Here is a 19724-nt window from a genome sequence, read left to right as displayed (position 1 = left end):
ACTGGGTCAGGACAGTGAAAGCCGAGGGGAAAACCCTGCTATCCGTTTTAATGTTTTGCTTCAAGATTAGTTTGAGCAAAGTGGAGACGACTGGCTCTTAAACTGCCACCAGCTGTGTCGAGTTCAAGACATCCTGCCAAGTTTGCTGGCTAATCAAGCAGCTTACAGAGCATGTTTCTTCTGTTAAATATGCTTGTGTAAGATACGTAGTCGCTCATAAATCTTTGGGTCGCCCGTCAAAATCCCGACTCAGCAGTGTTTGTGAGTGAATACGCAGCGTGGACATAATCAACAACACTCCTTTTGGGTCTGATTATGCCACAAAATGATTCAGTCCCGACAATGTTTTCCACTCGCTCTGGAGTTATAGTGCTTTCAGCTGGAGCGCCAATGATCCCCGTACTAAGCACTTATATTGTTCGGATCAACAGGAAACAAATCGGCAGCGAGCAGCCCCACATTGTTTTGGTGAAACTCGTAAAGTCTGTGAGATGACTGGCAGGGAATATGTAAATAATAGCTCTATATTTACCCAGGTCTCCCACAAAAGCCGCAGGAAGCTGACAGTTTGGCAAAATTGGGAGGCAAATAAAGAAAGTGTTTGGTGACAGCGGTTCGTCAGCAACTGCATGAGTAAACATCTTGCAGTAGTTGTCATGTCTGGGAAAAAATAGGGGATTGTAGGTGCAATAGATTGAGGCGTCAATAGATTGAGTGAGGAACATTCTGTGACACCTCATCCTCCCACGCCTTTCTGATGCAGAATTGGCGGGGTTCATTGCATCCTGCCCTTTTCTATGATGTCAGGCATTTCACCCTGCATTTGAGCATGGCCATTTCAAACAAATCTACTTGGTTAGGTTTAGGAAAAGATCATTGTTTGGGTTAAAATAAGGGTTAAAATAACAGCGGTCTCCTGGGTGAAGGTCCTGTGTTTGTTTGACCTGTCCGTCCTCCCCTCCCACTCGTCCCCTAAGCGAACTAATCTGTCTTTAGACTACGTCACCAATCTTCCAGAGTACTTGCTCTGAGCATCTAATATTGCCGTTGATGGGTTTACATTGAGTTAGATGAAAGCCTGGTGCGTCTCATACAGACGCTAAAGGGTGCCTTGTGCGTCGGTATCAGACGCTGATGGCCGTGACAAAACATTGGTATTTAACGCCCTGGGAATAAGACTGGGCTGGTTAGTCAGCAGAATTGCAGTCTTTTCACAGAACCCCATCTACTGCTCTCTAGTACATCCTTCCTGCATTTGGTCATTAAGTGATCTGATTGCTGTTCATCCACTTCCTGTTACTGCATCTCACAAACTCAACAATCTGATGTAGACACCACCACATGGAAAGAACTTGAGTCATGGTAAATGCAGAGGCATTAGCTTGCAGTGTAGTATCCGACAACAGTTTGCGAGCCTTTACACACATGCCAAATCTGATTGCATTTTGAGTATCCCGCGAGCTGTAGTCTTTGACACTGTGCAAAGAAAAACACCAATTTACTTTCAATCGCTCGAGGCTGATTTTGGAACCACAGGCGCTATTTCGTCAAGGCTTTTGGGAATGTTATCACAAACACAGCACGCTGAGAGTTTATAAAACCTCCGCTATCCCTAGATTATCCTTGAACTCTATGTTACCTGTGGTTGGTAAGCTATACTTGGCGGCCATGGCCGACACTGAGATAGGTCATGTGACACACATCGCTGGCCTTTATTTCATTATTATTCCAGATTAGAGAGGGATTTCGTGAATTTTCTGTAATTTATTAGTTTTGACTATAAATGGCAGGTGAAGTCCAGAATTTAATTTGAGGTTCATGGTAATGCTCATGACCCAATCTGCTCCAAAACAAACTGAAGGATCTTTTGGGAAGTGTCTGCAGCTGCAGTAAAATGATTCTGCTGCACGCAGACATTTTATTCAAGGCTGGAATAGTCTGTGTTGCTGCAGTGAGGTTTTCTAAATGATGCTTTCCTAAACAGGGGATTTCTCTTTTTCATACTTTCCCTCCCTCTCTTTTGGCAGACGTGCAAAGTAAAAGTGTAGCGTATCATTAGATCAGCAATGGTTCCAAGGCTTCTGCCCCCATGGCATGTTCAGGCTTTACAGCGAGACCTCACTCTTATCGGAGACAACGCTGCATTCCACTGCGGGGCAGACGGAGTCACATTTTTTCAACTCTCCATCGACAAGATTTACTATTGCGCCCACTATCTCTGTGATTTGTAGGTACAACCTACTTTGAAATTCTGCCATTTACGTCTGCTCCCTCTGGAACACAAGGCTGAAATATGTTGAGGAATATGCTTGGTGTTGACTTTTGCACTCCCCTGTCAGTGAAAATGTATTCTGTAATAATCTGTCTCTTTTAGAGATCCAATCAGGGTAAAAAAACTTCAGCTTTTCTTCATCTTCTTTCTGCCTCATTAGACTTATTAACATGAAGAATGGTTTACAAGATGTCTAGGTATTGATATAGAAAATATACCTTCCTGGGCAAGAGGTTGATTCATGTATAAACCAGGACAAACTCTTCATATCTTAAACTGTTTATCATAGCCTAGAAAATTAATTTGACAGAGGGACTACTGCTGCTAATTTGAATAAAACATCGGTACATTTGTTCCATGTACTAAACTTTAATAGTTTTACGCATGAAGCAGAATAAATCTGCACACCTTTTTAATTTTCTTTGGTGAACAGTGAATTCACGTCGTTGACCAATAGCAAGTCGACTTGATAGTGGTGACCTTTGAGGGAATAGAGAGCCAGAGAGCCCAAATGGAGGAAGCTGTAGAAAATTTTACATAGTGGCCAAACGCTGAAATTACAACTTCCGTGTCTGTCACGTGTCTTACATTGGGAAAGAGACGTCTGTAACTCAGCAGATCTTTTTTTTTCTTTTTTTCAGATGAATCAACTTCCCAGTACAAACCCTTGACTAGCCCTGATTTAAATCATTAAGTACTAAAAATTGTAAAATTCACTAATTGCTGAATCCAGAGTTATTTTCCTTCCTCCGTTCATGTGAATGAACGACCGAGATCAAGCAGCTGGAAGGCGGGGTCAAAGAAAACCCTAGTGCGCCTGCTCTCTGGGCCCATTGGATGCGGAAGCAGTGCGGAAGAGCTGTGTAATTTTATACTCGGAAGTCAAACTTCTTGACTTTTCCTGGCTGGCTAGCGTAGTAGCGCTGCACATCAGTCGCCACCATGCCACCAAGCTGAATTTCACTGTGCACCTTTCTGGTGTGACCAGGCCATACTTTGTTTACAGTAAGATTCATATTAAATCAATACTGACTTCTTACTTGTATTAAGGTCTTTAATTGGAGTAAACAAAACTCAATTATTGGAGCTGGGTACTTGTCAATTGACCCTTGTCATGTGTAGTCTGGTTTCTTTGGGTGTTTTTATTCTGCATGTGCCGCAAAGATCACAGACTGCCCTGAAACATCAGTGTTGCTGAACAGGGCAGAAAGGCTGTTGTTGAACTTTACTGTGGTGAATAACAGTTGTCTTTCTGATGAACACATTTGCATCCATTTTGAAATCTACGTTTTAGAATGCAGAATATTTGCAGAGACTATACTGAGCATTTGATCTTGATCTGGTATTTAAGTCCATCTACCAGTGCCACCTGAATTCCTAGGGCTAGTACTTCAGACTATGCAAGCAGTCTGTTCATGTACTCTAAGAGGCAAATGGGAAATCCTAATGTTCCTTTTTTTCCTGTTGGGCGAAGGACCAACAAACTATCCTCTTTCAAGCCATTTATTTCAGCCAACTGGCTCTTCGTCTGTCTCTTAACTTTATCCACCAACGAAACACAGAAGCTTCAGTATTCAAGGAATGTTTGGCGAGGTCGATGCTGCAGCCCGATTACAACCCATGAGTTAAGGAGCATGAGGATTACAAGGAACTGACAGAATGGCCTTCTTCCTGCATTTAATTAAATCCCCCTTTCTGTCTCTCTTTGTATCGACAGACAGCCAAGTCTGTGCTGCCAGGGGCAGGGCACCATACCAGGCTGCTGTAAGCTGTTTAACCTACATGAAAGTGTCACGGCTGAATAGAAAGGATGACCCCGTCTTTCTGGTCACCATATCCTTCTTAAAAATCATTTGAAGTTAAGCTTTGAGCTAAATGAATCTCTGGTCTGCAAAGATAAGATGTACTCTACCGGAGGCCTTTTGACGGGTTCTTTTCTTTGTGGGTTTGGTGATAAAAATTTTATGGAATATAACCAGGGACTTACTGGGATTTTTACGCGAGCGCCCAGAATTTTTTTTTTGGCAGTAATTTTAACACTAGTACAGTTTTTGTGGTATAAAGAAAATCTGATGAAGCTGTAGACCTTGAAAACACTTAAGGATGTCTTGCTGACACATCACCGCTGCTCTGAATCAAAACAAGCCCGGCCAATCAGATTACAAAAAAAACGAGGATCAGTCCAAATTGGGAGGGGCCGCTTCTATCCCCCCACAATATTAAAAGTATTAGATTGGCTCAGTAGTAGTTACTACTGACTTCAGAAATAAAGGAATAAAAACTATGACCATTGGCCGGTTCGGCCTGGAATGGATCGGCCATTTGGGAATCTTCCTGAACTTCCCGATTGACAGTCCAGTCACTCTCGGCGCACTTTCTCGGAGCGTTTTATTGTTGTCTCGTTGTCGTCGTTGTTGTTTACGTTAGTTAATGGAACACCCGGTGTGTTTCATACTGGCTAAAGGGTGCCTTGTGCGGCGGAAGCATCGGTATTTAACGCCCTGGGAATGAGAACTGGCTGGTAATGTTTTTGGATTCAGAATTCTGGGATTTTTTTTGCAGTCATATACGAAGGGTAATTTGGATTTTCTAGAACTTTTTAAATTACTCATTATGGAAACCAATGATAATCTGTTTGAGTCAAAGGGAGTTTTTCTCATTTACGAACATTCAAAAGGTTTATACCCTAGAGAAAAATGTCCAAGGTTGAAGGTAAACACTTGATATAACCTTCATACATTCAATCATGTCCCTTCATATTAGATTACATGGAATATTCAAAATATTACATCTTGCACTGTCAGTTCACCAAAACAAAAAACAGGAAAGCCTGGATGTCTTTCATTGAGAGGGTTGGATGATGATGAAGTTGATACAGACTAATCCCTGGAGAAGCTCCATCCTTGTCGTCCTCACATTAAAGACATGAGCAGACACCGGCCAGACACTTCAAAGCATTGGGAGGAGAACAACCACTTTCAGAATTACTGGTTTCCTTTTGGCTTATCCCCTTCGCTGAGGAATTTCTTGTATGTAAATAGCTGTTTGCGCGGATTTGATCAGTTCGGACCACACCCAACTATCGCACAAGCCAGGTCTAATCTCACTCGCCAAAATCTTTGCAACCTTATCACCAAACCAAGAACATAACCTCTCTATTGCGCCGACAGATTCAACTGACAGACATGGCCGACAGCTTTATCTCTTGGATGTGAGTCGTTTTTTGATCTCTTGATCTTTTCTCACATTTGAACCCACATCAAAGACTTTAAGCTATTCAAAGAAGGTGGAGAATATGGCGTCCTGTCTTCATGTGAGCTAATCCAAGCCAGGCGGAAGCAAAAGAGAGGAATGGAGACTGATGGATGGCCCGACACACAGACGTAACTCGTGGCATTGCCAGACCATTCATGCATTTAGACTCTGTTTAAAAAATCTGTCACTGTGCTATATTACAGCCACTTTTATGTTGTCTTATGCGCTGAGAGCGCTTTTGTTGATTTGTGCACATCTAAAGCTTCAGTAAATAGTTTCATTTTATCTTACATAATGTTTGTGCTCACATAAATTCATAACTTGGATATCGTAATTTAAAGGGGACGTATCATGAAAAACTTTTTGTCAGCACTTATGCACATACATTTGGGTATCTGGAGTGCCTACCGATCCACAAACTATGAGATTCAGGCTGTCTAGATCAGAAAACATGTGATTCAAAAAGCCATTCAGAGTTGGCTCCCCTTCCTTTGGCACATGCAGGCTCGTTAGAATAGATCACTCACAGCTTGAGAACTACTTTGCAAAGGTGCACCATATTTTCCTCACAAGCCAATCGGAGCAGACTGGGCTTTTTCAGGAGGGGGGCTTAAAGAGACTCGTATGTCAAAATAAATAAAAAAATATATAAAATGCAGGTATATTCAGACAGACAGTAGGAGAAAGAAGAAATTGAAAAAAAAACCCACAAAAATTCAACAAAACTACTTGGTTAGGCTTTAGTAAAAAAACAATGGTTTGGCTTAAAAATTACTACAAAATTGAAACAAAACAAAACAAACACGGAACAAAAATACTTGGTCAGGTTTAGGGAAAAAACACCATGATTTGGATTCAAATTACTATGGTTGTGACGTTATTAAGCTACGGAGTAGCTAGTTTCACGCGGACACAAACAGCGGTCTCCTGGCTGTAAGTCCTGTGTTTTTCATCCAGTCAACCACACTGACCTCCTCCGTACATGGACTTCGCGGACTACTACTACAAACGTATTTGTGATACGTCAAAAACAAATAATCCGTGACAAAATATGTTCCACTCAAAAAGTAATTCACAATGCAGTTTAGTTGTATGGGAACGTAATTTTTAGGAAATGTATTTTCTCCCAGATTTTGTGGATTTTGGGTGGGAGTCCTGTGTTTTTCAATCAGTCAACCACCCCGACCTCCCCCGTACACAGACTTCCACGGACTACTGCTACAAATGTATTTGTGATACGTCAAAAACAAACGTAATCTGTGACAAAATACATTTCATTCGAAACCTAATTCACAATGCAGTTTAGTTGTATGGGAACGTAAGTTTTAGGAGACAGGCCTTTTGGTGTTTTTAGACCTTTATTGCTCTTTATACTACATCACCTGTCCTGGGTCATGATTACGTGGCTTACATACGAATTATAGTGCATTACTTCGTAGATATATAGCTACGAACAGTATATGAGAACAGCCTGCCTGTAAAATCAGTTTTTCATTTCTGTTCGTTCACTAGTGAGCTTTAGAAGTGCTGGAAAATGCATTTCTTGAACTTTGGACAGAGCCAGACTAGCGGTTTCCCCCGTTTTGAATGGTATCAATATTTTCATTCAACTCTCAGCAAGTAAGCATGATAGCATATAAACTCATTTCCCAACATGTCAAACTTTTTCTTTAAGCGATACGGTTCATATGAATCAAATGAGTCCAATTCCAGGTCCATTGACAATTTCCACCAAACATTGCATGTCTTGTTTGGGTTTATTGGCAGTTTGGCTCACAGCTTTCCCGCCTAACCACCACTCAATGCACGCGCTAGACTTTGTGGCTTTTCCTCAAGCTGGTCAATGTATGTTTTTATTGCAACATATTACATGGAACCAGTATATTGTCTGGAATCATCAGGCTTAGGTGAGTTTGGGGGCTTTGAGGCTTTGGGTTTGGCATGCTGGCTTTGAGTTTGGGTTGGTTTGATGCAGATGTAGCTGCAACAGTGAGTCACTATCAGTAACCCTAACCAAACCTGCAACTCTTGAGGTCTAAAATATTTCTACTCTTTTGGCAAAGTTCTTCTTCTCAAAAGTGAGGTGCATACTGTCTCAGGCCTCTCACACAAAAAAAAAAGTGGCACCAACAAACCATCCTCTTTTATAAACTCCACCGCTCATTAGTGGGCAGGTGTTTGAAATCCACCTGAAAGCCACCAGATGAGACTCATTCTTACTAATGAAACAAACTCTTCAGCTGTCAGCTCAGTGAAAAAAATAAAAAATGAGATATGTAACCCTCAAGGACATAAAGAAAACCTCAAGGATGAAATAAAAATGTTTTACTGTGTGTTTACTTGAGCCTATTTAAATCACTTTGACTTTTAATTACCTTTCCATTTTAAAGAGCACCAAGACCTGGCACGCCACTGTTTATAGAAACATCAACAGATGGTGTCATGTTTCCAAACTTAAACATGATGTATAAACTGTATAAATGTATTTTAAAAATACATTTTTATGGGTTTCCATAGCTAGTCTGCCTGACAGAGCAGTAGTCCCAGATTCCTGAGTTCAATAGACTTTACAATTGTGGGTTGTCAACATGATGAAATTGTGCATTTTTCATTGCACTTAGTCAGGCTGCTATTTCTCACCTCCAGCTGTGCAGTGATTTACAGCCCGTCTACTTTGACCAGTCTGACGCACACTGTATTTTAGCTTGTTCAACAGAGTCACTTAAGCAGATATACAAGCATTTAATCACAGACTTCCTGATTTATACCCTCACACATAAAGAAAAACACCTTTCACTTCATAACTGATGCGTGCGTTTTTTTTTTTTAAAAACGTTCCACAGCTTGACAGCATTCATGTGTTCACACGTGTTAAAAAGTGTGTTGTGTAATGTAAAATGATAAAAATCCAAAACCATTAAACTAGCAGAGAAGGCAGAGAAAAGAAAAGCCCAGTTTCAATGAAAGTAATTAAGGGAAAAACAATGGGCTTGAAAAGGGTGGAGCTAAGTACAACCAAACGCTGAATAAGACATTTTTAGGCAACCAAAAAGGTTATAATTAACTTTCATGAACTGATAACACACTGTGAAAGGGTTAAAGTTGTAAGACGAAAACACAGACAACTCCCAGACCGGACAATGCCGTGGTAGCAACCTGTCAATAACAAGGTAGCCACGTCCTAAAGCATCTCCTGCTTTATGGTCTATTTGACTCTAAATGGGACCATAATTTACTAAATGAACATCATGCTGTATTGAAGAAGACTTGAAACTAGTGATTGAGACCATAAACTCATGTTTACAATGTTTACTGAGGTAATAAATCAAGTGAGAAGTAGGCTCATTTTCTTATAGACTTCTATACAATCAGACTTCTTTTTGCAACCAGAGGAGTCGCCCCCTGCTGGCTATTAGAAAGAATGCAAGTTTAAGGCACTTCAGCATTGGCTTCACTTTACGGACCCTAAAGTTGCCCACTGCACAAAGTGCAGAGGAAGATGAAAAAAGGGGAGGTGAAAGGAACAAAAATCAAAATCACTGAGCAAAAGAATGGCCTTTATTATAACATTCAAGTTTGGCAGCATTGTTAGCACACAGAAAACAAAAGAAAACGGCCCTGGAGCAAGTGGGATGCTTCATCTGTGGTGGATTAACTGTTCATTGGTCATAAAAGCAAAGTGCAGATCACAGGATGACCTTCAGGCAAGTACAAATGGCATAATCTGTGATGAAATCTCTGAAAACAAGTGTGTTCATTCTCCCCAGCTGTTGAACAAACTTTGTTTTAACAGAAGAATTAGCTTTGAAGGACCTAAAATGTTTGGGTATAAACTTACACTTGTAAGGAATGTAGCTTTTCTGATTGGACTTGATTATATACAACTATATTAATGGAGATGTTGTTCATGTCCGGAGCTTATGGTCAGCCACAAAATGTCTCACTTAAATATCCTCCTAAAACACCAAAGAACAGATTCCCTGCAGCCATAAAAAATGGAAAAGGGGAACAAAAACAACCCTTCTAAGTTGTTTAAACTTGAACTCCAGCAGGCTGATGGGAGGTGGGTTTTGGGGTCATCGGTGCCAGAGTGATTCTCCTCCATGCAGTGCCTCCCTGCATACATCAAAGATCCTCATCATCAGCAGATAACTGGTCAACCCCAGTGAGCAAAAACAGCTGGGCCAGAGCAAAACAAAGATGATATAAGCGGCTTCCTCCTCGGTGGCGTCAACAACGATAAGCCCCTAGTCTATATTGTGTTTGAAGCGCAGTATCCCCCCCCCCCTGCCACCAGCACCACCAAAACCAGACAATTTAGAGACCAGTGTAATGCAAGAGGAAATATAAACTGTGATCTCTTGAACTCTGTCAAAAGAAAAGGTCTGGCTTTTGTCTCTACAACCATTTTGGGGAAGTAGTGGGAGTGACTTTAAGTTGCAGGGACTGTGATCTGTGAAAGCATTCAAACATGCCTTAATGTCACCAAGGGAGAATGGGGGAAATATATAACGGAGCTATACGGAGGATGTGATTGGACATAAAAATTATGTACATGTGAAAAGATTTCTCTCTAGAGTGTAAAAGTCGGACAAATTGTGTTCTCGTTCTTGTGTTGCCTGTGTGGAAGATATATGTGGAGAGCTCATTTTACACCCACAATCATGACAAACTCCCGCAGCGTCAATGAAACACAACAGTACTCTGCAACATGCTTCAACTACTTCCTGCAACAAATAACGAACAACACTCTCAGCATCTCATGTGGACAGACACAACAGCCAAATGAAGATGCTTCTCAAATGACTCACTGAGCAAAATAGTACAGGCTGTGGTGACTTCAAACCTTATATATGGACAGAACGTCTTTTTTAAAAAGATGAAATTTTCCTGGATGGTACCCAAGGTGGAGGTAAATATTTCCGTGGGATGTGCAATTTCCCACTGGATTTAGCAGACAATGCTCCAGGCCTGAATGACACAGGGTAAGCAAGGATCCAATTTTAGAGGTTGCCAGGAACAAAAGTCTTATTTTTGAAGACGTGGTAGCAAAGATGAGATATTTACTTTTTCTAAACAGGAATAATCTAAGTTACTTTGGTTCCCTCAGCCAATACCTTTGGTGATAGTGACCAGAATTCAAAGGGAATAAACGTTTTGTCCATTATCACTGGGGTTCTCATATAATCCAAACTAAATGACAAGGTTAATGGGATAGAGCTGTGGAAAGAATTATGCAGGATTATGCAAATGAAAGGGCTAATATGATTATTGTGTGCACACGCTGTAGGCTGATGAGATTACTTTTGGTATTGGATGCTGGATAATTGTCTTACATTATGTTAATGCATGTGTATGTGTGACAGTTAACTTCTGACCTGTGTCTGGACTTTAATTAATAAAACACCTCCTATAATTAACCCCGCTCACTTTGGAAGATCTGACTGGGGTGCATGTTCACTCAGAAAATTAGGAGTTATCTTTGGTCAAGTGTTTTTAAATTGTAAATTGTTGTGATTTAAAATAAGACAAACAAAAGATTCAGTTTGTCATTCATGAATCTGTGAAATTCATTTGCACCTCATGAAATAGCTTGGTGATGAATTTACTATGTTGGCAAGCTGCTGTGGCTTGTGAGCCAACCGGTAAACTAAATACTGCTATGGTGAAGGTATGACCTGCCCTACTCTGCCTCTGATTGGCTAGTACTCGTTGCTTTCGTTGGTTGGATTGGTTACCGTAGGTTTAGGCATGAGGAGCGAGATTGGTTAGGATTAGGGTAAGAATATCAGGGTAAGCCATGGATGTATAACAAGCCCTGGATACGGTGCCGCTGTTCAGCCTTGTTTCCAATTTTTTTTTATTGCGGCAAAAAATCCCCCTGTGGCCCAAAAAGCATTTTCCACGTAGACCACCATTGTAAAAGAGACGGCTGTAAAACTGCTGACAGGACAACTCGAACTGCAGACAAGGTCAATTATCACTCTTTCTATTATGAATTTTTGATTCATGGAGGTTTTATATTTGTAAAACTTTCCTCAAGCCAAGAAAAGCGATTTTAAAATCTGTGACGTCATCACAATGTTAAATCTTACGGGCGGGGCCAGCGGGAGAAACACTACTGCGTATATTCAGTGGGCTATTATTATTATACATTATATTATTTATTACATTACATTACATTATATTATCATTGTATTATTTTACATTATATTATACATTATTATTGGGCAATTATTATTGGAATGAATAGGTGGCATCTTGGGGTGCGGTATCCAGTTCTTATATGGGGTAAGCCAATCAGAGGCAGAGTAGGGTGGGTCATGCCTTCACCATAGTAGTAAAAATATATATATATATATATATATATATATTGCAACCGTTAACATGTTAACTAGCCAGCAACATGTTAGAGCTATCCCGCCACATTAGCCATGCCAATAATTTTTCACAGTTTATTCAAGAGATATATTTGTACCACAAACTCACGACCGACTAGAAATCTGCCTCTTCTGTGACACAAAGTTATCCTCTATGTGAGTATTGTGTTAGCCTCCTTTGCAATCAGTTGATTTAGGTTCATTATAAATGTTGGTGTGATCCATAGAAAGCATCTGTCCATCCACTTCAAAGTACTTGGCTCAGAGTGACATCACTGCCCCCGATGATATTGACTTTGGGGAGCAGGAGGGGCCACCCAAACCCCCCCCCGTACCCTCGTCCCCCGGGGCCATCCTGAGCCACAGCCACGTCTGGTGAAAGTGTGAGTCAGGGATCTCACAGCCAGGCTGTTACGCCTCCATCTGGGCCCCTGAATTAAACATCAGCTATAGGCAGACAGGCTCCCTGCCTGAAAGCTTCGGGGACCAGGAACTGGGGCCAATTAACCCGTGCCCGGTCTATTCAGACCTCACTTTGTAGCCAATTAAGAGGGCATATTACAGAAGGGGATCAAAAGGGATGATAAAACGGTTTGATTTGACATCAGACACAAAGGGCACTGTTTGCATAAAATCATAGGGACTGAAGGGGAGCCCTTGGCAATGATTGCAGTCATCATAAGATAAGTAAACACGTTCAAAATACGCTGGATAAGTAATACAAATTTGGTCAACTTGATCTTTTGTTTCCTTGAAGCTTCCAAGAGCATCATCTATATCTGCTTCTAGAATAACTGAGCTATTTTTGTTGCACCATTGAATACTGAACGTGGAAACTCTTGCCTTGACATCAGGCACTATGTCACATTATGTCACTATGGCATCAGACACAAGTTTCAGCTCGGTTCCTCTTCTCCATCTCTGACACCCGTCTGGTGTGTGGAAATACTTCTGCAGATGAGACAAGTACAGGAAACACAGCAGAAGTGAACAGAATCAGGACGGTTGTTTGCTTCAACCTTTTGTTGTAACAGATGGAGATGATCACAGACGTGGCTCAATCACAAGCTTCCAGTCCAACAGCCTGGTGCGTTGTTATATTTCACAATAAAATACTATCGAGCAAATCATGTCTCTAAAGAAGCCTCATTATTTATCCTCCTGTCAAGAAAGATATGTGGGTTTTTATAGAGGATCTATGAGGTGGAAACACCAGTTTCCCTAGATTGTGAATGGGAAAAACATTTGCAGGTTAACAAGATGCAGACTCTGGTTGATTTAGCTTTCATGGAGTGGTGCTAGTGGAGGGTCCCCAAACAATATGTCTGGGATTTATCTCCATACCGTGCAGGCTGTAAGTATTAGGACGGTGATATGTTTTTCATTTTCCTGGCTCTCGTCCAGCACGTTGGATTTGAAATGAAACACTTGCTATGAGGTTGTATGTTCACGTTGATATTGGATGAACATTGCAGGGCGTTTCACCTTTGTGGTGAGTGGAGGGGGGTATATACGAAAATCAGTGGTGGAATGTTACTAAGTACATTTACTGTAGTTAAGTATAAATTTGTGGTACTTGTACTTTACTTGAGTCTTTTCTTTTCATGCCACTATATACTCCTACTCCACTATATCTCAGAGGGAAATATTTTTCACCTCACTATATTTATCTGACAGATTTAATCACTTTACAAATTCACAGATTTGAAAAAAAAAAAAAACATATGATGGGCTCTGGGTAATTGTGACAGTCTTTCACACTATGTGCCGAATTTTTACAAACCAAACAATCAATCGATTAATGGAGGAAAAGAATCAGCAGATTAATCCATAATGAAAATAATCATTAGTTACCGTCCAATACAGAATACTTCAAAATGAGCTCCACCTCAACCAACTACAGTAAAATCCTGCTTTTACATGAATACATGCAAAATAATAATCTAATGATATATAGTAGTACAGTCAAAGGGAACATTTTTCTGCATTGAGTACTTTTACTTTTGAAACTTTAAGTACATTTTCTTGATTATACTTATTTCAATGCAGGACCTTTACTTGTATCAGAGTATTTTTACAATGTTGTATTAGTACTTTTACTTAAGTAAAGGATCTGAATACTTCCTCCACCACAGATGAAAACTGATACAATTTCTACATGGTTTATGATGTGGATGTAAATACCCATAAGATAAAGATGAAAGTTAGTGCATTGACTTCATATTCATATCATTTTATTTCAAACACAATGCACAGAATCACAGAGGCAAAACAAAAATGTCCTAATACGTCCCTGCATGTGAAACATTTTGGGGGATATTCAGCTCATACAGCCACAAAGAATCTGAATTTTGCATTTTTCTGTGATTATTAGGTCTTTGTTTTGTGAGAATTGAGAACCACAGGCATACAATTAATGGAAAGGTGGATCATTTCTTAATGGCTTATCGTATAAAAGGAATCAGATATTAATTTTCCCAATGCATTGATCTTTTGCTGGTGGTGCAGACACAAATGCTGAGACATTGGAATGTAAAAAGCTGGATCTTTAAACTCTTCCAGCTGACAACCTTCATCACGTTTCCATGTACGTTTTTTTTTTGCCACACGTACAGTATTGCAGAATTTGATCAAAAAGGTGGAGAGTTGGGAATAGACACCTTCTTTGGCTCATGTCAGCTGAGACGTAAAACACAAGCACACCATATGTCTCCCCTGCTTTTCCCCCTCTATCTTCAACCTGCTGCTTTCAGCTTAGCACACATGCACACACATTAACACACATGTTCCCATTTGTGAGCTGGCTGGGAAAACTCTTGGAGATATAATCTTTACAACATTTGCAACTAGGAATTCATTGCATTCGGCTCTCAGTACGCCCCCCCCTCCAAAATAGCTAACATTTTACATCAATCCATTCCCTCCGGGTAGGAAAAAGTGTAATGACGGTGAAACTAAAAGAAACAGGTGTTCTTCTCGCTTTGAGTATCTTTGAAGGTGCTGAGAGTTACAGAAAGATTGTGAATCACTGCTAATTGCATGAAATTATAGTTGCGGGGTGCAAAATGAACTCATTGTAGTGTAGCTCGAGCCAACACAGTTATAGTGGTACTTTGGAGGGCTGAAGATGCCATGAATTATAGAATGACAAGGGTATTTCTAGATGTTAACTGAACAATGACTCTGGTTTACTGGAAATGCTGTAGGGGATTCACAGAAAGCTCACTTGATTATGATGATTGGGCTTCATTGCAAGAGCAAATTTTTTGATTTAATAACATGTGAAAAATGCCAAGTCAGTTTCAGATCCGCCAAATTAAAAACCGAAGGAAAATGTGCCACATGGAGATGCGTTGGATTGAGACAGAGCCACATGAGGTCAGAATATAACTGGGTTTGGCTGGAGCATTTGTTATTGTTTGCTAAAAGTAAAATGGGATTTCTGTACAACAGCTCTTGTCTCAAGAGAAGATTTATTAAAATGATTTAATTATGTTTTTAATTGACAGCATATCCCCGTCTCTAATTACAAAATACCCATAAAAACAAACAAAAGCATTTGCAACAGATATTTACAAGAGGCCTCTCATTATTCAATTGGCTTATCAGAATAGACAGCCCTGGCTAAACCAATTTAGAGTGGACAAATAAAAGTCATTTGTATTCTTTGACAGGCAAAAACCAATAACCAGGATGAATAATGCAAAAAGCCAGCAGGGAAATATCTGACTGATGATAAATCTTGGAACTCCTTTCATAATATTTCAGTAACTTAATATACTCTGAACTTGCTGATATATTAAACTGTGTATTGGTGGCTGCGTTCTGTTTGCAGAACACACATCATGCCCGTTATAACCTGGCAGAGTTAGTCATTCTTCCAAATCCATGTTGATTCAAAATACGTGCAAAGTCTGAGATGTTCACCTTAGCAGTTTGACATAAGCCAAGATTTCAATCAAGAACAGACCAAAATATGAATGTTGAGTTAAAGCAAATGTTGTTTAATGTTCTAAGAATTAAAGTTGCATTAGGTGAAGGGCAGAATGAGCTCAAAACAAACTCAAAGATATACAGCCCTGATACACCAGCACGTTCTCATCCCAACTCGTCACATACCGCCAGTTTGTCATGCCCCTTGACGCCACTTTAGGCTTAGGCAACAAAAACACCGTAGTTAGGTTTAGGAAAGAAACACATGGTTGGGCTTAAAACTACTATGTTTGTACAGTGAAAATGACACTGAACGTTGTGAACACGGGACACGAACGAACAGCTGATTGTAACGTGACGCACGGGACACGAACGGCGGTCTCCTGGATGAAAGTCTTGTGTTTGTTGGACCCATCCACCTTCCCTCCCACCCGCCCGGTGTGTCTCTGTTGCTCTTTAAACTACGTCACCACACTCCCGGTGCACTTTCTCAGAGCGTTCATTGTTACCGCGGATGGGTTTACGTTATAGTTAATGGAACGCCTGGTGTGTTTCATACCGACGCTAACGGATGCCGAGTATAGCCGTACCAAATACCAGCGGCCGTGACAATGCCAATGCCGAACAGTTGCATTCTTAAATAGCCAGCAAATACAGAGCGACATTAGCATCCCACTTGACTTGTGGTTCTGACCTCTGGATGAATGTCCAACATTTCCTTTTTTTTTTCTTGTTCCGCTCATGTTTGGTTCACTGACTCCAGAGGAAAGTGTCTTTAACTTGCTAGATGCTTGAGTGGCAGAATACGAGGGTGAAGTAACCCTTTAATGGGTACGGTTAGGATATGGTTAAACTACATCCTAAGGATGTAGGTCATAGTGTACGGGCACAAGTACAATTAAATATAATACTCCTCCAAGGATAACAAATATTCTTGTAAAAAATCCATTATAAAATATTTAAAAGATACCATTTAAGACTCAGGGGAGAGGTTAGGGTTGTATGTGTCATGTTTTACATACTAGTGTTCATACACTATGAGTTTAAGTATCAATGGTTTTGAGTTATTAGCTCTCCGCAACTGACTTACAAAAAGTCTGTGGTCGGAGTCCCGAGTGGTTACAGAGCGTACCGTATAACCGCAATGTCCCGAGTTTGATTCTGGCTTTGGGACCTTTGTTGCATATCATACGGTCTCTTTCTCCCTCTTCCCCATTTCTACACTGTCATCTGTCAAATAAAAGACATAAATGCAAACATTAAAAAGTCTGTGGTCAAAGCAGAAGGAGTTGTTAACAACCTCTAACCTGATTTCAGCCTAAACTTACCTCTATCTCTAGCTTTTGTTGCATATTTATACAATTTGGGTTCTTTCTTTACATTGGGGTGACAAATAGCAATATTTCAAATGCTTACTTGTAACAAAATGTTTAACAAAGTGTCAGTTGTACTGTATATTAGACATTACTCTTTAACTGAACCCTAACGCGAACCCTTTTCACTTCCCTTTATTCTTCTTGTTGTTTTTTCCTCATTTTATGTATGTCTCACTACTCTAAAATTAACAAAACCAGAAACTGAATATCTATAAGCTACACTTCACAATATGGGAAAGCTTGCTCAACTAGAGTTCTTTTTTATAAACAGAAGTTAAACAAGTTTCATGTGGTTTCAGTGGTTCATTCAGCAAGGTTTTAACTGCAACAGTTTTGCCATAAGGTCATGCTTATTGCAGTGAATTGCGACATAAGACACATATTTCTATATATATTCCTGTGATTTCTTCACGTGGGCAGAAAATGTTAGTTGCCACATGACTTTGACAATGCTTTCTGTCACCATCAGAGAACTGAAAGCAGACTCTTGACTAATACAGTTTCCTTCCCACTCAAGATTCACTTCTCTGAAAGGGCCCGAAGTCGGTCATTTATGTGCCAGTTGCAAAAATAACAACTCATCTCGATAGGACTGCTTCCCGAGCAGGGCTTGAAAATCAGAGATTAGACTCAAGTGATTATTATACGGATACCTTGGTCTACCCTTGTATATCATGGCGTGTTTTGCTGCCGCATTTGGTGTCATCATTCTGTCAGGATTCATCAACCTCTCAGCTGAAAACAAGGGAATTTGTGATCTTCATGATGTAGTTGGACAGAGTCTAACTCTACCGTTTGTCTATGCGGGACTGACAAACAAACATATACTGAAATGGACTCATAATGACACAATCATTTTCTACAGACAGCAAGGCAACGTGTCTGTTGGAAAGCTGGAGGACATCTCTGCAACCGGATCTCTTTTGCTGAAGAACCTCAAATTCTCAAGTGCAGGAACTTACCAAGCAAACTTGTTGAATCCCGATGGTGCACCGGCTAAATCATGGACTGGTCGTCTCTGTGTGATGGACAAGGTCTCAAAACCTCAACTCACTTACACGTGTGACCCCAAGTCTAGTGCTGTGAATCTAAACTGCCATGAAGCTAAACCTCAGGGTTTGGTGTTCTCATGGACGCTCAATGGAAAGACCTTAACAGGCGAAACAAGACAAACACTGAGCATATCCCTGGACCGGCTGAAAGGGGAGAGGAACTTCGCATGCAGCGTAGCAAACAAAGGCAGCAAGGAGACGAGTGACACTGTTCGTCCAATCTGTAAAAGTCTAACACCACTACCACCAGTTTTGTTCTGTTTTACACGCAAAACTGTTGCGGCAGTGATAGCAGGAGGAGCAGGTCTCATTCTACTTTTGCTCACCATAATAATCACATTATGTTGCTGCCACAGACGCATCAAAACCCAAATGAGACGCAGGGATGAAGAGGAGCTGAGAATGGTTTCTCTAAACAAACGAGAGCCTGGCTCCATCAACCATGAGTACGAGACTATGCAACCGACTGAGGAGCCTCTACCGCTGGCTCCCAGTTCTTCACCCAAAGCCTGTTACGAGAGTGTTTCTCAGCCTGAAGCTCAGACTGAAAACAAGCCTGCACAGCTGTCCACAGCTGCTGAAGGACTTCGACCTTCACCTGTGCCGAAGCCGAGGACGAAGACCTCCCAGACACCAAATGTCTGAATGTACCTTCCTCTCTTATCATCCTTTCAGGAACTAAGACAAAGAGGCATGTTTTTTATCTATATGAAGAAAATTGCTTATGAGAATTCTTATTTTTGTCCACAACTTTAATCTACACATTCTTTATCACTTTAATATTTCTGTATATATACATATGTACTGTAGTAAATTGACAATGGAAGTATCTGTGTCTAGGAACATGGGCTTAATCGTGATAAGCTGTGGGCCTGGGAGGTAGAACTTGAGGCAGCATAATCTTTATTGTCTCAGCAACTTTAAATGTGATATCGTGGCTTATCTATGTTGAAGGTTTGTTGTTAATGTTTTCAATGTAGCCGTTATGGCGGTGGAGGGTCAAGGGTTGGTGGGGAATATACTGTAAAGGAGATGCCATCTGATCCGTGGTATATATTATGATACAAGAAACTGTGCTGGAGGAATTTCAATATTGATGTATTGTTCTGATTTGTTAATGTTACTGATGGTCTTATCTGTTTTATTATGAATTCTTTCACTGCAGAGCCATTGTGTTTCTGTGTTGTAAATAAAGCAATTTCCAGACAAAAATTTTTTAGTTTTGCGTAAAATATTTGATATAATAGATTAAAGAATATGGCTTTTTTTTAATGTCAAGAAATGCCATGAGAAAGCCAAAACCAACAAACATTATTCTGTCTTATCACACGGCTTTGTTGAATACTCGATTCTGATTGGTCAATCGCTGCGTTCTGCGGTCTGTAATTTCTCTATAACAGACTACTATGTATAGCAGACCGTTGCTATGGGCGCAGCTCTGATGTCGGACTCTGGC

At 40.5% G+C, this 19724-nt stretch overlaps 1 protein-coding gene across 1 annotated transcript; it reads left to right on the top strand.

Moving 5' to 3' along the window:
* Window positions 1-17757: 17757 nt before the first annotated feature.
* On the top strand, window positions 17758-19477 carry LOC141765966 (hepatic and glial cell adhesion molecule-like). Its single transcript, XM_074632332.1, has one exon. The coding sequence runs from the start codon at window positions 17891-17893 to the stop codon at window positions 18911-18913; it is 1023 nt and encodes a 340-aa protein (XP_074488433.1). The 5' UTR covers window positions 17758-17890; the 3' UTR covers window positions 18914-19477.
* The last annotated feature ends 247 nt before the right edge of the window (window positions 19478-19724 follow it).

The sequence above is a fragment of the Sebastes fasciatus genome, chromosome 4, assembly GCF_043250625.1.
Source record: "Sebastes fasciatus isolate fSebFas1 chromosome 4, fSebFas1.pri, whole genome shotgun sequence".
In the NCBI taxonomy this organism is placed as follows: domain Eukaryota; kingdom Metazoa; phylum Chordata; class Actinopteri; order Perciformes; family Sebastidae; genus Sebastes; species Sebastes fasciatus.
This window is presented reverse-complemented; position numbering and strand designations above follow the sequence as displayed.